General features: G+C 46.2%; 1 protein-coding gene across 4 annotated transcripts in view; it reads left to right on the top strand.

Annotated features, from left to right (window-relative positions):
• Positions 1-20,652, top strand: part of MAP3K14 (mitogen-activated protein kinase kinase kinase 14) — a 32,267-nt gene that overhangs the window by 3,120 nt on the left and 8,495 nt on the right. For 3 of the 4 annotated variants that reach the window (XM_075911474.2, XM_075911475.2, XM_006111835.5), the window contains 12 exons: positions 6,964-7,236; positions 8,307-8,376; positions 10,378-10,588; positions 10,685-11,293; positions 12,128-12,265; positions 15,425-15,554; positions 17,089-17,220; positions 17,613-17,717; positions 17,896-18,059; positions 18,435-18,585; positions 19,277-19,612; positions 20,388-20,494. In XM_075911474.2, the coding sequence (XP_075767589.1) occupies positions 6,984-7,236; positions 8,307-8,376; positions 10,378-10,588; positions 10,685-11,293; positions 12,128-12,265; positions 15,425-15,554; positions 17,089-17,220; positions 17,613-17,717; positions 17,896-18,059; positions 18,435-18,585; positions 19,277-19,612; positions 20,388-20,494 (2,406 nt within the window). In that variant the 5' untranslated portion in view covers positions 6,964-6,983. The remainder of the gene's footprint in view (positions 1-6,963; positions 7,237-8,306; positions 8,377-10,377; positions 10,589-10,684; positions 11,294-12,127; positions 12,266-15,424; positions 15,555-17,088; positions 17,221-17,612; positions 17,718-17,895; positions 18,060-18,434; positions 18,586-19,276; positions 19,613-20,387; positions 20,495-20,652) is intronic. The other variant, XM_006111837.5, reaches the window with a different exon arrangement.

The following is a 20,652-nucleotide window of genomic DNA, read 5'->3' as shown; positions in this document are numbered from 1 at the left end:
TCCCTTTTAAGTACCAACTTATTTTAAGTTGGGGATGTAATATTGGCAACTAAGCTTGCTTAAGAAATAAAATACAGGACTATGTAGCACTTTAAAGATGTTAGTCTTTAAAGTGCTACATAGTCCTGTATTTTGCTTCAGCTACACCAGACTAACACGGCTACATTTCTATCACTATTCTGCTTAAGAAATGTCATCTTTTAAAAAATGAGTTCAGAATGTTCTGTTGGACTACTGCATAATGAAGGTTGATGGAGATGTAAAAACAACTAAACTTAATTGAAAATATAACCTTGTCTAGATTGATGCTTACTAACTTAGTATATGCAGCTTCTACAGGAGTTATGTACAAAATCCTTTGCAAACGTTAACTTGAATGAAATGGGTAAATGTTTTATCAAATAGCTTTAGTGAATCTCATCCCATTTCAATATTATGAAAATAACATTGTTAGGAGTTGGCTGGGGCCCTAGACCAGGGATGGGGAACCTTTTTTGGGTCGGAAGTGGAAAAATCAGTCGGGGGGCCATACACAAGTGAGAAGCAAAAAACACAAAACCTCTCACGGACATAGTCCCTAACTGAGGAGAAAGACACTCCCCACATTTCCCTTGCATACCAGAGCCTAGGGGGGGCCCAGCCTCGTAGATTTTTGTGTGCTTACAGCCTCGCGGGGGGGCCACCGCTGGCTCCCCTATGCTGGTTGGGGGCGGAAGCTTGAGCCTTGGGGGCTGCTTCCAGCCAATGGGCCTGAGGTTCTCCGCCTCTCTCCCTAGACAAAAATGAGTGTGGGGCAAGGGAAGACTAAAGGTAGACCTGCTTAAATGTGTGGTATTTCCTTCTGCATTGCATTACATTGTAGTACTGCATGACAGCTAAAAATTCTATTTCATTAATTACTCTGAAGTGTAAAAAGTAAGCCATGTAAGCGGTGCAAACTTACACTCAGCTTAGCAGTGTCTTGTTTTGAAGGGGTTTTTGTTTTTGTTTTGCCTGAGAGTTGCTACTTTCAAGTCCAGGACAGGTGCCCAGGAAGGTTAAAGTGCTTCCCCCACCTGCATTTGTATGTTGAAAGGAATTCATATGCAAATTTGGCACCCTGAACCAAGGTCTAAATTAGGGGTCAGCAACCTTTTCAAACCAAAGAGCCAAACTACATCAAAATTCAGAACAAGTCAACAAAAAACTGTATAAGAATGCCCATTTGCATGACTAAAAATATACAACTTAATATTATTAATTGACATGATGATTAATAATAGTGTAAATGAAACTGTACTCACAGACTTTATTTAATGGGACTTGTGCAAAAAGATGTAGCAGTAAATTTCTTTAAAGTTTACAACATAACTGGTCAAATTCAGGCTCAAGCACACAATCAAGCTACATAAGTAGTTACACATTTTTAAAATTTTGAATGTTTCATTTTAATTTAAAAAGTTGCATGTATTTTGAGACTGACAAAAAGACATATTTGGTTCCATACTGAGCCATATTTGGCTCGAGAGCCATAGGTTGCAGACCCTTGGTCTAAATAAACATAGGAATTGTTCTCGCATTACAATAGGTAATTTCCCATTCAAGTACTCTCACCTTCTTACCACTGTTGTGGATGAACCACTTCCACTCTGATTTCATTAGCACTAATGTCACTTTCCCATCTCTATCTTTTTTTTTTTTTCTTTTTCTCTTCAGCATCCGAGGAAGTGAGTTGTAGCTCAGGAAAGCTTATGCCCTATTACATTAGTCTTTAAAGTGCCACCAGACTCCTTGTTTTTGCTGAAACAGACTAACATGGCTTCCTCTCTAAAACTTCTCTAGAAGGATAACAAGTCATTTAACTCACACTGCTTTCAGTCACCAAACAGCAGGTCTCTGCACAAAGCCTACATTTAATCCGTCAGGTAACTCAGATTTCCATAAATCCTCTTTTTGCTGATACTGATCTTAAAATCCTAACAAATTGATTGGAGAAGGTCCTCCATGTTCTGTTTCTTTAATCCATTCTGAGATTAACTGAAACTTCTACATGCTGACTCTAGTTCACAGACAACCCCAATGCTATGCTGCCATAATATGGCTGGAACTGACAAGTTAAACAGAACTATCTTAATTTCAATTCCATTTGAAACATGGGCAGCGGAAGAAATCTATGTTCACCAACCAAATGGAGGAAGGAATAAATGGCGGGAAAACATCACTTCTCAAATGTTAAAGAAGGCATAATAAACTTGTAAGAACTGTGTTGGGGTTGATCATGTCCTTTTTACAGGACAGAATTTGGCATCTTACGGTTTTATACAAAATTCTCAGTTCCCCAGAACATTTTATATTCTGAGGGTTTCTGTTGGACTTGTAACTTTCAGCAAGGGCTGTTCTCCTTATGAAATCTTTGATGTAGATAAAAGTTCATACAGGTTCCAGTATTTTTTACCACCTCATGTTTAACATCTCAGACATTTGAGCCTTGGACTGCTCTTTGCTTCTGAGTTGCTACCTGTAGTGAGAGTGCTACTTTGTTGGAAATTAAAGATTCCCACATAAACCTTAGTGTAGGCATGGTCTTGGGGATGGGGATGTAGCACTCCCTGGTGGTATTATGTGTAAATTCCAGGCTCCATCCCACAGTTGTGAAGTTTTGTTTTTGGTGGCCAGATATAGGTCATCAGAGTAACGTTGCTAAGACTTAAATTGTATGTTCTAACATCATAAGCATCTTAGGGGTGATTTGAATGAAAGAGCATTAGATTTTTTTTAAAAGTACCCCTCTTAAATGTATAAATTGACTTAGGGTAGCTCTCTCCAATCTGTAGGTTGCCTGGCCTCTGACAAAATGCTAACTTAGAACCATTCCAAAATAGCAATTGGCGGGAGAGATTTGGCCTTCACAGCAGCTGATTGGGGCCAACTATAATGTGTTGTATATCTTTCATACTTTGAAATGTACTGTTCTGGTTCACCCTGGCCCAGCTGTTAAAATTCTACTAGAGTTAGACTTATTTAAAATCACAGAGCGTTTGGCAGGTCAGACAAAGTCCCTGCTCCAGAGTCTACTTCAGTTGGACGTTATCTTCAGATGAAAAACTGAAGTAGACAAGTGGTGCCTCAAAGTAGCAAAATGATCGGGGTTGGGTCTTTTTAAGGAGCTGAAGGGATTTGAGCACTCCATTCTCTTTGAACTTAAATGGCATTTGGGTGCCTAATTCCTTTAGGCTCCTCTGAAAAATCCTAGGCTGTGTGTTTGTGTTTTCAGCATCTGAGGCTATTTGGGGAAAGAGACACTGATGCAATTAGATCAATGACTGTACATCTTCAGTAGTGCTGTACAATGACTTTCCATTCCCAGCCGCTGTTCGTATGGCTGTACCTTCGTTGCCAGAAAGGTGTGTGTTTTACAGTAAAATAGCTAACGTGGCTTGGTTATCTTGCTGTAAAATCTTAGTGGGTACAAAGTGCAGTTAGCTCCATTACTGTTTAAAAACTGAGTGAGTTCAACTGCAGGAAGGTGGTATAGTGTTCGTGGCTCCTAGCTCTGTTGCTGACCCCTCTGTGATTTCTTCATTTTCATGGGCCTGTCCTTTATATTAAAAAAAGAAACAGGTCTTTGTGGTCAGGCAGGGATGAAATCTGGAAGAATTTAACCTATTTGACTAATGAAACTAGGAAACTCTGTCTTAACTGCACACTATAATCATAACTTAAATTTTCTTTCCCGTATCTCTTTTCTTTCCCATGAATTGGTGAGGATGTGATCTCTGCTGCAGTGGCAGGGTGTCAGCCTGCTGGACAAACAGCAACACAGTCCTCAGTTGCCGGGGGGCACGCTTATCTTATGAATAACACTGTGAAATCTGTAGTGTCTGTTCAGAGCCCACAGGACTCTGGGATTTAGGCATCTTACTCCCATTGATTTCTGTAAATTGAGTGCCTAAATGCCTTTGAGAATATAGGCCTTTTTCTCTAAAATGTAACTGAAAAAAATGGTATGCCAAGAGGTGGTAAGTGCCCGTAACCACATGAGTGAGAGTTGAGTACTTGGCACCTCTCTAGGATTACAGCCTCCAGTTTACGTATGTGGGAAGGGCTGAATCTCTCCTGCTGGGGTTGGAACCACTAAGGCAGTGGCCTCCAACCTTTTTAAGCATGAGATTGCTTTTTGAATGTAAGTGTAATCCAAGATCTACCTCACACCCAAATTCCCTGGCCCCACCTCCTTTGTGCCCCCTTCTCCAAGGCCCTGCCCCTGCTCACTCTATCCTCCCTTCCTGCCTGTTCTACCCTCCCTCACTTTCACCAGGCAAGGGAAGAGGGTTGGGGTGCAGTCTCTGATCTTGGATTAAGGGATTTGGCGTGCGAGAGGGGCTCTGAGCTGAGTCTGAGGCAGATAGTTGGGGTACTGGAGGGGGTTCTAGGTGCAGGCTTGGGGAGGGTGTTTGGATGCAGGGGTGCTTGGGGCCAGGGCAGAGGTCTGGGATTCAGGAGGGGGTTCATGTCTGAGGTAGGGTTTCAGGATGTGGGCTCCGACTGGGTACTGCTTACCTCAGGTGGCTCCTGAGTGGTTGTGCAGTAGGGCTGAGGCAGGCTCACCCCTGCCTTGGCCCTGCGCCACTCCTGAAAACAGCCAGCAAACTCCATCCCAAGCCCTGTTGTGCTCCCTCTCTGCTCTGTGGGGATAGGCTACAGGGTAGGAGGCGGGTGCTTTGACATCTTTCCCCTGTCCAGCCCAGCAAGCAGGAGGCTCCTAGGGGTTGGAGATGACAGCTCCAAGGCAAAGGGCAGGAGATGCGCAGAAGTGGCGGAAGGGGCAACTGAAGTGCCAGCACTTGATAGTCTCTTGGCCAGACCAGTCAGGGTCACCTGTCAGAGGCTCCAAGATCTATCGGTAGAACCCGATCCACTGGCTGGTGACCGCTGTTCTAGGGAATGTTGTGGTTATAAATATGATGGCCAGTCTTTCTTATCCAGTCTCATTTCCAGCTCCCTGTTCCTGAGAATTCCCACCACTTAGTTGTCACCTCTCAAATTGTAATGCTAATTTCAGTTAACAGGCAAAACTCCCTTCTCCTTCACAGCCCTGCTCACTTGGATCATGTGTTAAATTGACTGTGTAGCGATTATCACCATGGTTTTTAATAAAAGGCTGGGTTTACACTAGTTCTGTGGGATTTCTCGGGTTTATTTTACATGTTTAAAAAAAGTCTTCCTTGCACTGACTTCAATGTCAGTATAGCTGTGTGTAACTCTCTTCTATTTCTAAAGGACCGGGACTTTGTGATGGGTCAATCCCAGTACATGTATTTAACTAATCTGAGGTATTTAGGAATGATACTAATGTTTTAACTTGAGAGAGAGAGTTCAAGGATTTACCTGGGTCTTAAAGGACATGGAGAGAGTACAAGCTAAGTGTATTGCAAATCAGGAGAGTGTGAATATGAAAATAGCCCTGAACTTGTCTACCATGTCAGTGGTGGCTTGAGTTAGTCCTTTGGCAGGCTCTCGGCTGCTCTGGAGATTTCATAGCACTTGGTCTTGACACACATTCTATAGGGAAGAGGCACAAGGATTAGTGTAGTGAGAAGGATTCTGTCACCAGCACTCATGGCAGCTGTTGTGTGTTCAGTTAGCCTCTGAATATGGTCCTTGCTGGTTTATCTTGTATGCCTGCCTGCCTATTGTAGTTCTGTTGGGCCTAGAGGTGTGTAATCCCATTTAATTAGTTATCTGGTTAAATGTAATGTTTAACTGGTTAACTGATTTAAAGGTGGGGATGGATGGGGGACTGCTCTGGTTAGACTGGAGCGCCCTGACCTGCTGTGTGGGTTGCTGACCAGGGGCTGTTCTGGCTGAGCTAAGGGTGAGGCTTACCGGCTAACCATTCACATCCCTAGTTGGTCCCAGGCTGTTAGGTGGTTCATTTGCAAACCACTCACAGGTATGTGCACTTGGAGTTCAAACAGTTCATTTCTTTCCTAAGGTTGCCCCTTAGGCACCAATCCTGAGAGCTGCTAAGCACCCTTAATGCTCCCTTGAGGATCATAACAGTAGTCACTATGTGCATTTTTGGATTGTTTGGTTATCCCAGGCAGTGACCAGCAAAAGCAGTCTGTTGGTATGTGCTTGGAATGATCTTGTGTTTCTGCCTTTACTGGTTTATTCAGGCATCATCTTTCCATTTTCTCACACTTTTTGTGGAATGGGGGAGGCTGGGACTTACACATTCACCTGCCTACATTTGATGTAGGAATCTGAATTTTCACAAACTGCTTAATACAAAGCATTTGCTTTAGGATCTCACTTTTACTGGTGGATGGACTGGCATGAGGAAATGACTCATGAATAGCTAGAATATACTTTCCTCTTTTTTTTTTTTTAAACACCCACACACATCAACAAACTTTATTGAACTCTTTCTTTCCCTCTCTGCCCTTCTCCCCCCACCCCCAAAAACAAACAAGCTACTCTTAACACACAAGCTGTAAGAGAGAAATTCAAAGACAGGAATACTTCATGCCCATTTCAAAGGTACAGGTTGTAAGGGGATGTACAGAGAATATGGAATCTGCAGATCTAACTGGTAACGTTCAGCAAACAGAATAGAGATGTGTGACCATTCCCTCTGTAAAATGATGGGGGTTTTAAATTACTATGCTTAATTACTGTTTGTAGTTAGGCCGCATGAATATGAGATAAAGGAAAAATCTTCCATCTTTGTAGAATTTGAAATAATATTAATAATTTAGCTCTGATCTGGTCATAAGAGCAGGGAACTGGGACCTAGGATATCACAGTTCTGTTTACAGCTCCCAGGTTCTGTGTGACCTGGGGTAACATATGGTGCCACCCAAATCTAACCTGTCCCTGGCTTCATGTGGCTGTTACAACTTAAGTTGTGAGACTCTTGCGTGAACTAATATTTTATCCTTCTGTAAATTCTAACAAGGGTTTTTTTTTTTTTTTACACAGTGTCTTTGTGAGCCTATGAAATGGCCGTGATGGAAATTGCATGCCAAGGAGCTCCTGACCCCACTATCGGGCACCAGAAGGAGCTTGCTGCTACTAAAGGGCTGAGTGAAACAGTGGGTGAGAAGCAGAGCAGTGTTTGCAAAGTAGAAGATTCAGAGAAAGTTGCCTTCCACAGTCAGTGGAAGATCCTGAAAGATGTGATCACCAAAGGAACAGCAAAAGAAGAGACAGAAGGAGGTTCTGCGTCCATTTCCATCATTGCCCAGGCTGAATGTAAGTTTCACAGTAGAATGCTTTTTATTGAGAGGGGAGTAGGATATTTCATTAGTTCTGTATTCTGGAGAGCTGGGTTCAAATCTGTCTTCGCGATTGCAGGGAGGGCGAATCTGTTGGTGATTTTTTCCAGTTCCCATTTAGCCACTCATCGAATATTTGACTAGCATGGCAATCTCTGCTGAATAAAGGCCGAATAATGGAATAGCAGGGTTATAGCAGACCAGGACTGCTGTATAATGTTGCTCTCACATGTGCCCATGTGTCCCAAGCTGTGCCCTGATTTTATGACCTGCAATGAACATTCTGTGGCAGTAAGTTCTGAGTTTTTTGAGCAAGCTTGAGAAGATGCGTGGGAAGAGTCCTAGTGTTTGGGGAGTGTTGGACGCCAAGAAAAAAATACTGTAATTCTTTATAATCTGTCATGACCAAGGAGCCTAGTTTTCTGTGTTTCCCCTCACCCCCATTCTCCAGTTAAAAATACTGTAAACCTCTTGAAACAAAATACAGGACTATGTAGCACTTTAAAGACTAACAAGATGGTTTATTAGAATCAGGATCTGAGGAAGTGGGTCTGGCCTACGAAAGCTCATCATCTAATAAACCATCTTGTTAGTCTTTAAAGTGCTACATAGTCCTGTCTTTTGTTTCAGCTACACCAGACTAACACGGCTACATTTCTATCACTATGTAAACCTCTTGTGTGTGTGCACATGCACAATTGCAGTGAAATCTGTCAGCAGGAACCTTGCTGCCCAGGGGAGTCAGCATCAGTCCCCCATATTTCTGTGTGTGCTGGTGACAGACTTCTATTTTAGATGTTATTTTTTTCACAAAATGTCAAAACAAGATTTTCTACAAAAATGCAAATTCTGTGTTTTGTTTTGTCTTTTCTGTGGCAAATGGATTGCTAAGATCCTTGGTCATGATCAATACAGTGACTGAATCTCCTGGATCACTGTTGGTCTTAGCAGGACGTTACCACCATTTCCTTGTTCAGACACTTGCTGCCGTCAGTGGAGACTATCTAGTATTGAAACTCCACTGTGCTCTTGTTTTCTTTCACACAGGTGAGAACAGCCAGCAGTTCCTACCCACCTTTTCAGAGAGGCCTTTCATAGCTGACAGTAAACGTTACAGGTAAGAGGCCTTTAAAATAAATGAGTTACAAGTACGTGTGGCATTTACTGATCTAACATCACTACTTCAGTGGTGCCCTTTTGTATTGTCATAGTTTGTTTCTATTCAGAAGTGATGACCTCTGTTTTTTCTAAGGAGTGTGAGAAATTCACAACACTCTCCCCCCCCCCACCTCTGTCTACATTCGCATCGCGTCCTGTCCTGTGACATGCTGCCCCACAAACCATGTTGAAGGCTTTGTGTTTAGCTATCCTTATTGTCAGCGTCTTGGTTTCTTCATCCCTAAAATCTTGGTGTGTTTTTCCCCCCAGGCCCCCCCCCCTCCACCCACTTGAACATTTACACCGAAGTTGCTCGGTGGGAGCTGAAAGACCTTTTTTAGTTTAGGTCCTTGAGTTGGAAGAAGAAAGTTCACAGTAAGGGACGTATTTTTTTAGTCTTCTCTGACTAACTTAGCTGGAGAGACGTTCTTTAATGAATCCTTCCCACATCTGCCTCCGAAAAGCTGTGGGAGGCTGAGCTGGTTGATGGAGGCAATTGGGCAGCAGGAGCAGATCTGTGACCTATTCTCTGGAACCAGTTGTGGCAGATAAAGCCAAGTGGGAGGAGAAGGGCCAGCACCTGTAAGTCTGGTGTTTCAGGGCTCGGTGGTGGTGCCAGCAACTCAGAGAGAGGGAAAGAGAAGGGCTGGGAGTAGCAGCCACAGGATGAGGAAGTGGAACTTAGGGGCCCTTCAGCTGTGGCTGGGATGAGCTTATGGCAAGCTTGGAAGTAGGGCTCAGTGCTGATGGTGCCATGAGTGGAGTTGTTTTGGAGTAAGGGATGGGTGGCCGCAGGTAACTACACCCCATCAGCATACACTTCCTCACTTTCAGGAAGTGCCAACTTCCTCCTGGCCCTGCAGAACCAGTTCCAGGCGGATTGCTTTGATATGGGCTAAGGGCACTAGATGCTCAGGGTTGTATCCTTGATACCTCTGTTCTATGCCCACTACTGCCTTGCCTTCAGCTGGCATGGCAGATGTTTTCCTCTAGGTCAGTATCCTTTGAAAAAGTGCAAATTGTGCTGTAACATGGTAACTTAACCCCTTAAGTATGTAAGAAGTGCAATGAAACATGGCCAGTGCTTAGTGCCACCATCTCACCATGAGCTTAGCACCCACCATTGGGCTGCTAAACCAGCTAAATGTGCAGTGAGAGAAAAGGCTGCTAGGAATGACTGAAAAAGCTTTGAAAAGGTTCCATTTGCCCAGGTTCTGTGAGAAGGGCAAATGGCTACACTGTGTGAATCAATGCAAGGTAAACTTGGAAATTCTTCTCGTGAGGAGCAGTCTCCCCTCTCCTTCTCTGTTAGCTGGAACTGAACAACTTCTGGTGGCAGGTGACTAATGAATGCCTCATACAGTGAATATTTGTCTTCTGAAAGACCAATCTTTTTATTGCTGCACATCCCTTAGGGTGGTGCTGGGTTGCACAGTTATGATTTCCTAGTAAAACTTTTTTAGTTTTACTGTCCCAGTCATCACAGACTAGAGGTTTTTGGTTTAAATTTTGAAAACTGTTGCAAACAATGGGCCCTGATCCTTTCTTTAACACTAAATATACTTTTTAAAATGTAAAAAAGATGTTCTAAGCATGCCTACAGATTTCCTTTACATAAGAGAGATTGTAAACTTAATTAAATGTACATGCAGTACACTGCGAGTTTGTGCCAATAGAGCAACTTGGCAATGTTTTTCACTGCCAGTGGCTCCAGCAAAACCTTCCAAAATATGTTGACTGTGTCTTCTACTGGGCCCAACGCTGCTGTCTGCTCTCATGATCTTTTTTTTCTTACCTAATGCAAATACGCTTTTGCATTCATAACTTTTCCTACTGACAAAACAATATTGGCAACTTCCATTCCTGCCTGGTTTGGTGTCGTTGCCAGTGACCAGCCAGGGAAGACGTGCTCCTGCTGTTTATCATATTAAAATGTGTCCTTCGCTTTTCTTGTTGTTAGCAGGTCAGACAATCTTGATCAGATCCCTAACAATGTGGCCCATGCTACTGAGGGGAAAATGGCACCAGCCTGCTGGAGGGCAAGGCATCGGGGTAAAGGCAGGAAGAAACGTCGCAAGAAAAGATCCAGGGTTCGAATTCAAACACTGGCCCCTGCTAAGCAAGGGCCCAGAACTCCAGAACAAGAAAGTTGTACTCCGATCCCAGTCCAGGTGAGACCCATTAGCTCAGCTCCATAGATTGGGAGGAGAAATCCTTTGGCTTTATTGTTAGAGTTCCTGCCTAACTCTCTTCCTCTTGTGTTCCAGGAGGATGAAACTCACCAAAACATTCTCTTCAGTAACAGCTCCTGTTTTTCAGAACCTTGCAAGGATTCAATCTCTGATCAGATACTGTTTGATAAACCTAGAAAAGTTCTGCTCACAGACAAACTCCAGTCACTAAGAAACCCACATAGATCAGAGCTGCACAAGTTAATAAGCCCAGTTCAGTGCTTGAACCATGTTTGGAAGTTACACTGTCAGGGGGACTTTGTGCCTCAGCCAGAGACCCTCCATCCCTTCCCTTACAACAGATTGCCCTCTTGCATCTCTGTTCTGGATGGTCCTCTTTGTGCCGTGAAGCGTAACCCTTTGGAGACTTACCTCCGTGACGATTGGGCCTGTGCGACTAGTGAGCCACGCTTGTCTGGCCTAAGCTTAGAACACACCTTTTCAAAATGTGTCAGCCAGTCCACGGAAACCACCTCGGACAAACTTTCTGTGGAAGAATATTTGGTGGATGCTCTTAAAGGGAGCGTGAGCCTCGGGGAGCCTCGGAACTTAGCCAGCCTTGCCAAGACGTGGAGAGGAGGCGGTCTGGATTTGAAGGGGCAGTTTCAAGAGGCAGATGACAACGAAGGGGTGCTGCTTACGGAGGTGATACTTTTGGCATAGATCTTGGGCCAACATAGTGGCAGGCATGGTGTTCCTTTCTGTCTAGTAGCACTGTGAATTTACACCTCTAAATGCCTCTTGGAGTGTATCCGTAGTGGTGTATGCTCTTCCATTGAGAGTGTGCGTGAATTCAAGCAGTACTCTAACAACTCCTGCACTGTGTAAAGTCTTTTGTGATTCTGTCTGGCTTACAATGTTTCAGTGAGCACCATAAAGAGCTTGGTATAGTGGGTGTTTATAGTAGGAAGAGATTTGGAACATAGCCAGCCTTCAGAGACTAATTTTTCAGTGGTAAAAGGGCCTAGCCCACGTGGGCAAATATATCATACGCTTTTGCCATAGGCGATTTGCAATTTATTTGGAGTCCAGTGGTCAGAAGGTTGCTAAATTACACCTGCAAGATTTTTCCCTTGCCCCTCCAAACCCTACTTTTGTTCCACAGCTGGGTACTTTTGTTTACCAGTCCATAGGTAGGGCTTCCCAGAGCAACGGAAGTACTTGTAAATCTTGCAGGCAAAAAACATCCACCTGCTTCTGGATCTTGTAGCACTAGCTGTTACAGCTGTGTCCAGTGAGTGCATTGTCCACTCAGCCTCTGGAAGGGACAGCCTTAAGGTGGACTGGTTATCTAGAAACCTTTAGATCTTTAGGGGATAGCTCATTTTCTCTTTGAGATGGAGGGATGTAGATCAGAGACCAAGAAATCTAGATGGAGCAGGAGCGGAGGGCTTGTTTTAGGCAATAATTTGACACACAAGATGGGCAGCCATCTTCCTGCATGCTTGCTTCATTTTGTCTTTTACTTCTGATTCTTAGAAATTAAAGCCAGTGGACTATGAATACCGAGAAGAAGTTCACTGGACCAAGTGCCATGACTTCCTGGGCATTGGCTCTTTTGGGGAAGTGTACAAAATAGAGGACAAACAGACGGGATTTCAGTGTGCTGCCAAAAAGGTAAGTTACAAAAACAAAGGGAAGTTTGATATGTCCAATAAAAGAAGGCACAAAGACAAAGTTTGGTCTGCTTTTGTACCAACTCCTAAGGACTATAGGTCTGTTACTCTTATGAGAGTCAGTGCTGTTGAAGTTGTGCATTCATGGGCAAACTGCAAAGCATTGGTATGGATACATCAAACAGCAGAACTTTTGTAGGTGTGGTAAGGTGAAGCGAGTCTGTATTTCAGTGATCGGATATAATTCTTCACAGCATGCTGCGGGGCACCCTTGTTACTGGGAGCTGAAAGAGGCTGGGTGGATTCTGAGAACTCAGTCCTAAGGATCGGAAGCATGTCTTTAGCTGCTACATGAATCTAACTGAAATCTTAAAATGTGTCTAGGGCAAGGGTTTCCAGACTTCGGGTTGCAGCTTGTAAAAGTAAGCTACTCGTTAGCCACGAGCTGCTTTGTTTACCTAAATGTCCTCAGGCATTGCTCCTTGCAGCTCCTGGTGACTGATACACCGTTCCCGCAGCTCCCATGGCTGGGAACGGTGTACTGCGGCCAGTGGCAGCTAAGAGTGCCATGCTTGCAGACGCTCAGGTAAACAAAGCATCTCCCAGCCAGCTAGCAGCTTACCCTTACAAGCTGCAACCCAAAGTTTGAAAACTCCTGGTCTAGGGGCACAGAGCAAAAGGGTAAGTGCTTCATCCTCTACTTGATATGTGAGTACTAAAAAAATGTGTGACTGCAAATACCCTAGAATGAGGATAACTTGAAGGCTTTTTCTTGGCATTATCAATTTGCATATTATGTCTGAACAATGCTGGTAAATTGTAAAGCAGGGCTACTCAACTTTGGAAGCCCAGGAGGCCACAATGATATTCACAGCAGATGCTGAAGGCCATAACTTAAGTGTGGTTGCATATATATGCAAATAGTTTCTTTCACGCTGACGGGCATGAATACAAAGTTTAAGGCCCCATTTAAGTCAGTTCTGCTGATATTAATAAAATGCAGTATTTTCATCCGTATGACAGCATTTTTAATGAACAATGATAGTCCAGGAATTTAACTGCTAAAACGCATATCAGCAGAAGACCATTCTATTGACTACTTTTTTGTTTTGGCTCCCACCTGTGGACCACATGGTGAGCCCCTCTGTGAGCCCCACGTAAACCCAAACTGCACTGCGGGCCACAAACGGGCTGCGTGTTGAGTAGCCCTTCTGTAAAGAGTAATAAATTATATTATAGGCTCTGCAAAGGAACTGTACTTTTCCAGATCCTAAATGGTTGAGCAAGTTTCAGATCTTGTACAATAAAGTCAGATGTCTTCATGAAACGTGGCATGATGCCTATAGAACGTGGCGATTTCTCTGAAGATTTGTCTTAGCTATGCTCCCCTCCCTTCCTCCCTTGTAGGTAGTTACATTTATACCAATTATCTTCAGTCATAATCTTAGTGCACAGTACTGTAATGCAGATATCAGAATGCATTTGCTTTCTGGTGGCTGTTTAAAAATATTTCCCCCATATTTACTCTAATCAAGAGTGTGGGAGTTAACTGACTCTTAGAGTTTGGGTTCAGAATCTTTTTGAGTACATATTTTTGAGTGGGGGTTTTTCTATGAGATATAAATAATTCTTAGCTTGACTGATTACTGATAGAAACAAACAAGCAAAACTATAATTAACCATACTGGAAAAAATAATACATCTGATCTCTTCCCACTTGTGAGCTGTTCAGGAGCCAGAGCTAAAACAAACCAGAAAACCTTGCAATATAACATTTGCCTAGTACATTTAAAATATAGACACACACGACTTCTGGCCACTACATGAAGTTGTGCTGATGTCATAACATATACACAATCTCTTCTTTTGGGTTAAGTATCCTTCTGGCAGACACATGTATTCAGATAATTTTGCTTCTGGATTATTTTCCTGTTTGCTACAAGTTAAAATGTTCAGACATGCTTGGCATGTTTGAAAATGGCGGTAAGCGTTTTGAAAATGTTACCCGCAGTCTTCAGAAGGGAAGGTATTTCTGACTTAATGTATCTTTCATAGTCAAAAAAACCACAGCAATGAAGAAATGTGAAGATCTTGGTTATGTGTTAATGAGATGCATTGCCCTGCTTGCCTGAAATTAATGCCACCTCTGTGTTTATGGGATTTGAGCTACCTACCCATATCTTACCAAACTTGATCTCAGCAGCTGGCTTGCAAATGCTTGAGACTGAACCAGACTAGCAGTGGCTGGATCACTAAAAGCAACGAAACATGATGCATCCTTTTCCCATCAGTGTCCAGATGAGTCAGGGTTTCCTTCTTCAGCAGAGTCTAGTTTTGTTTGGCCCACTGCTGTGAATCAACTTTCTACTTCGTTTTTTCTTGTGTCGCATGGCAACTGCCTAAGGAAGTGATAAATAGAGCAGATTCCCTCACATTAGCAGATTAAAGAGGACTTGAAAATCGTGTTCACTTAAAGTGACTTACAAGTTATTCTAGGTGCTGTGCTGGTTTTTCCTCTCCGTTGTGACTTTTACTGTCACATTTTCCTGGCATTTGAAAAACATTTTCTTCCTGTTGCATGAAAGATCAGCACAAAAAGGGACACTCTGTGTGTTATCAAATGGACAGAGCAAACTGAAAAGTGAGAGTAAAGGAAAACTGCCTGTCCTCTTGAGCAATGCTGTGGGTTAGAGAAGTGTTCAGTCAGCAGGGCGCGTGGAGTTTTCCTTTTAAACAAGACCTATCTAGAGCTGATTTTTATCTTCCTTCCAAAATGTTATGCACTCAGCCATAATCTGCAGACTGAAGGGAAGGAAGTGATCTGGGGAAAGGGCACTGAACTCTGAGCTTTGGTTCCTGGCCATTTTTAAACTGTTCTGTAGCTTTGACAGCTACTGAGTCTCATAGTGGCATTTTTCTTTCTTGTTGGAAAGGTTGACCCAAAGTGCCTAGTACTGTCTCTTGTCCTCTGCTGCTCAGGTCCCACTGGTGCACAGAACTGATGCGCTTGGCCAGTACTTTAACAGTGGTGCTGACCCATATGTGAGGGTAGAGCTGCCTTTCCAGAGGAACCCAGGAAGCGGAGGGTATTGGAACAGACCTAGCTGAGCTATTGGAATTGGACATCTTGACTTCAGTTTTTTTTTCTGTGGTTCTCCAGGTGCAAGTCGAACACTTTCGTGCAGAGGAGTTGACGACATGTGCTGGAGTAACAAGTCCCAAAGTTGTCCCTCTGTATGGAGCAGTGAAGGAAGGCCCTTGGGTTACTATCTTCATGGAACTAATGGAGGGTGAGGAAGATGCAAGCATAATGGAATAGAATCCTAGAACTGGAAGGAACCTCGAGAGGTCATCGAGTCCAGTCCCCTGCCCTCATGGCAGGGCTAAACACTGTCTAGATCAGGGCTGGGGAAAATACAGCCCACGGGCCATGTGGCATGCTCCCTGCCTGCCCCTCCTCCAACCCCAAACACACCTTCCCTGTTTGAACAGCTGAAAGCCCGGGGGTGGGAGAGGCTTCGTGTGCTGCCCTCCCCAGCACAATCCCATTGCATGGTTTCTGGTCAATGGGAGCTGCTGTTGTCAACAGGCAGTTTGTGAAGCACCCTCCTGCCCTCTCCTTAGGCTCTTAGCTATTCAAAGACTCTCGGGCAGACTCCCTGCCTCGCACAGCTGCTCTCAGCCAAAGCCTGCCTCTGGCACACCAACCCTCTGCCCCCCATCACACACAACCAAACTCTCTGCCTCCATCCTGCACCTCAGTCCTCTTCCCCAGGTCACAAGCCCCACCTGTCCTAGGTCACAACCCCTGCCCTCCCTCCTGCACCCCTACACCACGTAACCCAAAACGTCTGCCTCCCTCTTGCACCTCAGTCCCCTGACCCAGGTCACAACCCAAACCCCTGCACCCTAGTCCCCTGACACAGCTGCCTCCTTAACCCAAATTCCCTCACGGACCCTTCACCCTCTCCTGCACCCCAATTCCTTACCGCAAGCTCCCTTCTGCACCAACCTCATATCAAACCTTTCCTTAATATCACAGCCCTTGATCATTTTCCAAATTCTTGGAGTGGCCCCCCTCAAAAAATTGCCTGCTTCGATGTTGATCATCCCTGATAGATGGAAGTACCCTTGCCAGCATCAAACATGGGCATTGATGCCTTCTCCGCCCTGGCCACAATTGTAAATGGTTTTTATTCCTTGGTGGTAGTCTGGGGTTTCCCTGGAGTTAGTATCTTGGCGTCAGCGATCGTGGGTTAACACTGGTGATGTTCATTTCTATCCATTTATTCTGAGTGATCCTTCCCCTTCAGGATTTACATTTCTGACCCTAGAAAACCAAAAAATTCCTCCAAGCTGCCAACCGAAGCAAATACCGGTTTGCTTTGATGCGACAGTGTTTGCTATTGGGACTAACTCTGGAATTTCATCTCTGTGATCCCACGTAATATACTGGTGTGGATTGGGGGTAGGTGTTGAACATGGTACCTTCCATGCACATAGCTCTTAGTCTCAACCAGGGCACCAGAAAGTGCATCCTCTTCACGGATCAGTTGATGACTGGCAGGAATTGGTTGGGGTTGGTTCTGTCAGGCTGATAATTTTGCCCCAGGAGACCACTAAATTATGTGAGACCAAACTAAGGGACTTGGAAGATGGAGGTTACCTTGGATAACAAGAACTCTGGGAATAAACAGGATCTTGCCCATTTGTGAGAGACAAATGTGTCCCCCCTCTGGGCCTAGCAGAAGGGGAGGAATATTGATGCTCCTGAGGGTTACTGGACAGATCTGACTGACATGTGGATCCTCTGAATTCTCTCAGGTGGCTCATTAGGCCAGCTGATTAAACAGAGAGGTTACTTGCCAGAGGATAGAGCCCTCAGTTACCTGGGTCAAGCATTGGATGGTCTGGAGTATCTTCACGCTCATCACATTCTGCATGGAGATGTCAAAGGTAGGGTTCCACGTAACACCCTATTACGCCTGTTCCTCCGAACAGCCGACTGAACAGGCACCTCCTAATTCCACATGGCAGGTGGGATGCTGTGGCCTAGTGCGCTAGCCTCTCAGTGGGCAGGAGTATAATGTGTGTCATTTCCTCCTCCCTACCGCTGTGTTTTACCTGACCGGGATGGTGCATGGGGAGGCCCAACACTGGAGCAGAGGGAATATTGTAGGGCGGAGCTGGCAGGCTCGTGCCTGGCATCGTGCCACGTTCTGGCTGCTGCAGCTTTTTGTGAGCCTGAGCAGAATCCTAAGTTTTGGGCTCCACAAGGGTTTGGCCCCTTTTGCATGGGGTTGACCTCGGTGAATGGGAGGACTGATTGAAAATGTTCTCCCTGGCAGCGGACAACATGCTCTTATCCAGGGATGGAAGCCGGGCTCGCCTCTGTGACTTCGGCCACTCTGCTCGTCTTCATCCAGATGGCTTGGGGAAGTGCCTAGTGACCGGTAAGGCCCATCTGCCCACATTATCGTTCTTGGGTCCCAGTTGCCTTGTAGACCAAAGCTCTGGATGAAAGCCTTGGGCTCCTGTGGGCTGTTTGGCGCCTGTATGGCACTTGGGCTAGTTCTTAGCGGGCACTCGGCGGGTCTGATGGCCATCTCTGAGAGCGGCTTGTATCTCTAGGGTCCTACATGCCGGGCACAGAGACGCACATGGCTCCAGAGGTAGTAATGGGAAAGCGCTGTGACTCGAAGGTGGACATCTGGAGCAGCTGCTGCATGATGCTGCACATGCTCAATGGGTGTCATCCTTGGACCCGCTATTACAACCACCCTCTGTGCTTAAAGGTGAGTGAGCAACAGTGCGCTGCCGGAGACCCAGAGCGGTGAGCAACCTGCGTCCTAGCCAGAACGCAGTGGGCACAAGGCCTGAAAGCGCAAAGCGGGACTAGCACTGGGAGGAGCCTGCTTATGTTACTTGTGGCCCTATGTTGGTCATGCAAAAGCTGTTTCCTGTTTCCCCTTTGCTTGTCTCTGAGGTGCATGATCTTTATAGCTGTAGAATTAATTACCCAACCTTTGGTCCCGGTTCCACACTCTTAACCGGGTTCCTGGGCGGCATGGCTTGGCCAGCGCAGAAGAGAGCCGGTCTCTCTTGGCAGCTGAAGGGAGTGTCTGTGCGTTCGCTTCACCCCCTTTCCCTTGCTGTTTTGTGTGATGCAGATAGCCAAAGAGCCGCCTCCTTGGAGGGAAATCCCGCCGTCCTGTAACCCTTCCACGGCCGAGCTCATTAAAGCTGGGCTGGAGAAGGAGCCGCTTAGAAGAGCTTCTGCAGCCGAGCTGAAGACCAAGGCTGACACAGCACTTCAGCAGGGTAAGACTGTCCTGCTTCTAAGAGAAAGCTCGTCTGTTCTGCACCGGTAAGAATCCCGGCATGTCTGAACCACGCTTCTGTGGTGCAGGCCTGTTTCCAGGTGCCAGGAATGGACAGAAGGCCCCATACGGGGGCTGCAGTGTATGCGTTGCCTTGCTGCTCCCCATGTAGACCCAAAACACGTCCCTGAGGGTTGGATGGAGGCCTGTAGAGACCCTGTTTGTATGAATCACCAGGGAAGGCACCCGATGAGTTTGCAGCGCAGATAGTGACTCTCATGTTAAGCTCTGCCATGCATTCTTGCATCCCTCGGCTCTGTTGGAAGCAGATGTTGTGCTCTCTGAGGCTGTTAGCATGTGCCAGGCAACCTGAGACCCCCCCCCCCCCCCCCCCGCTCTCCAATGGCAAACAGCTGGTGTTTGGTATCTAGCAACGCTGAAAATAGTGTGTGTGTCACATCCCTGCACAGACCCCACCCATGCACCGATGCTCCCTCTGAGACGATCTCAAGTCTCCTCTGGCACCAAGCCTCTGGCAAGTCTGTAATGCGCCAGGAACTGATTTACAGGGAAGTTACAGGCTTCACCTAGGGATGCCCCGGGGTGTTCCCAGGAAGATACTTGTTGGCTGGTGTAGAAATGTGCTGCCCCTTTCGCTGGGTAACAGTGCTATGTATGCATTTGCTCTGTAGTGGGAGATGCAAAGAACCCCTCGAGAGAATACAGAGAACCTAGACGCTTGTCTCTGGATGAAGAAAACAACCCACAAGCTTCCCTGTCCCCAACAGTCAGCCTAATTTCTGAGACTGTGGCTAGCCCAGGGTCAGCGTTCAAAGCTCCATGCCTGTCCCAAAGCCTGCAGCTGGCAGAGAAGACTGGGGTAACCCCTTGGAATCTGTGCAAGGAGTTACCTAGGGTTTGTGATCCACCTTCCCTCTCCTCCCTGCCTCCTGTCCCCACCAAGAGCAGCAGCTCCTCCGAACGGACAACAACTATCTCAGAACAGGAGCTTCAGCAGCTGGAAATAGGTAACTTGGGGACTGGCTTTCTGCTGTTACCAGCGCTGGAGGTGTGAGGGGGAAGTGCTCTCTGCTGTCTTCCGTCACGGTCACCCTCCTGGGGCCCACAATTGGCTTTGTGCATTTGTCTCAAGGAAAGGGGAGACGGCTTATTTGCTGCCCTCCCTGGATCGTCGAGATGAGTGGTTCTCGCCCACTCGCATGGGCCTCAGGGCCTGTAGGGCAGGATCCTGAGACTGGTGCTGTGAGGTTCCCCAGCCCTTCCACAATGAAGGGCTGTTGTGCCCGGGCACTTCAGCCCCTGTCCAGTTGCAGGGCCTAAATGCGCAGAGCTTGCCCAGGCCCCGCGGGAGGGAGAGTTCCAGCTTGCGCCGCTCTTTGGCCGGGCCAAAGCCCATTCTTGTTATGCAGGCTGAAGCATCGTTGATGGGAGCTGTGCAAAGGGACAGTGCAGCTAAGATCTGCCTGGACGTGTGGGGGCAGCATCTCCTGTGTCCAGTGGCCAGGAAGCTCCATTTCCAGTGGCTGGCCAAGGTTTAGTCCTTGCCATTGCCCAGAAAAGCATTGGAATGTGTGGCGCTGTGGTGGCTGCCCAGCTGCTCCTGGAGCAAGGCAGCCACCTGCCCTGCAGCCCCTTCCCTGGGAACAGCTGGAGCGTGGTTGCACTGCTGTGCTGAGGGGGAGGGCAGGATTGCAATTCTTGGTGTGCACCTTACAGGGAACCCTGCTGGGGAGGTGTGGAATGGGGACAGCTGCAAATCTCTCTCCGTTTCCTCCCATTTAGAGTTGTTTTTGAACAGCCTGTCTCAGCCGTACTCTCTGGAGGAGCAGGAGCAAATGCTCTCGTGTCTCAGCATCGACAGCCCGCTCGTGTCGGATGCCAGCGAGAAGGTGAATAAGCAGATGCCAGCAGGGGTTGCGTTGCGCTTTGAAAGGCGTGTGCCTTCTGGTGTCAGATGGGAGATTCGCTGTCGGCAGCATTGGAGCCATGGAAGTATGGCAGCTGTCGAATGTGCTGCCTTCAGTGTTCCCTCTGGGCCGATCCGGGG

Source organism: Pelodiscus sinensis, chromosome 29 (assembly GCF_052426305.1).
Source record: "Pelodiscus sinensis isolate ZL-2025 chromosome 29, ASM5242630v1, whole genome shotgun sequence".
NCBI classification, from domain to species: domain Eukaryota; kingdom Metazoa; phylum Chordata; order Testudines; family Trionychidae; genus Pelodiscus; species Pelodiscus sinensis.
This window is presented reverse-complemented; position numbering and strand designations above follow the sequence as displayed.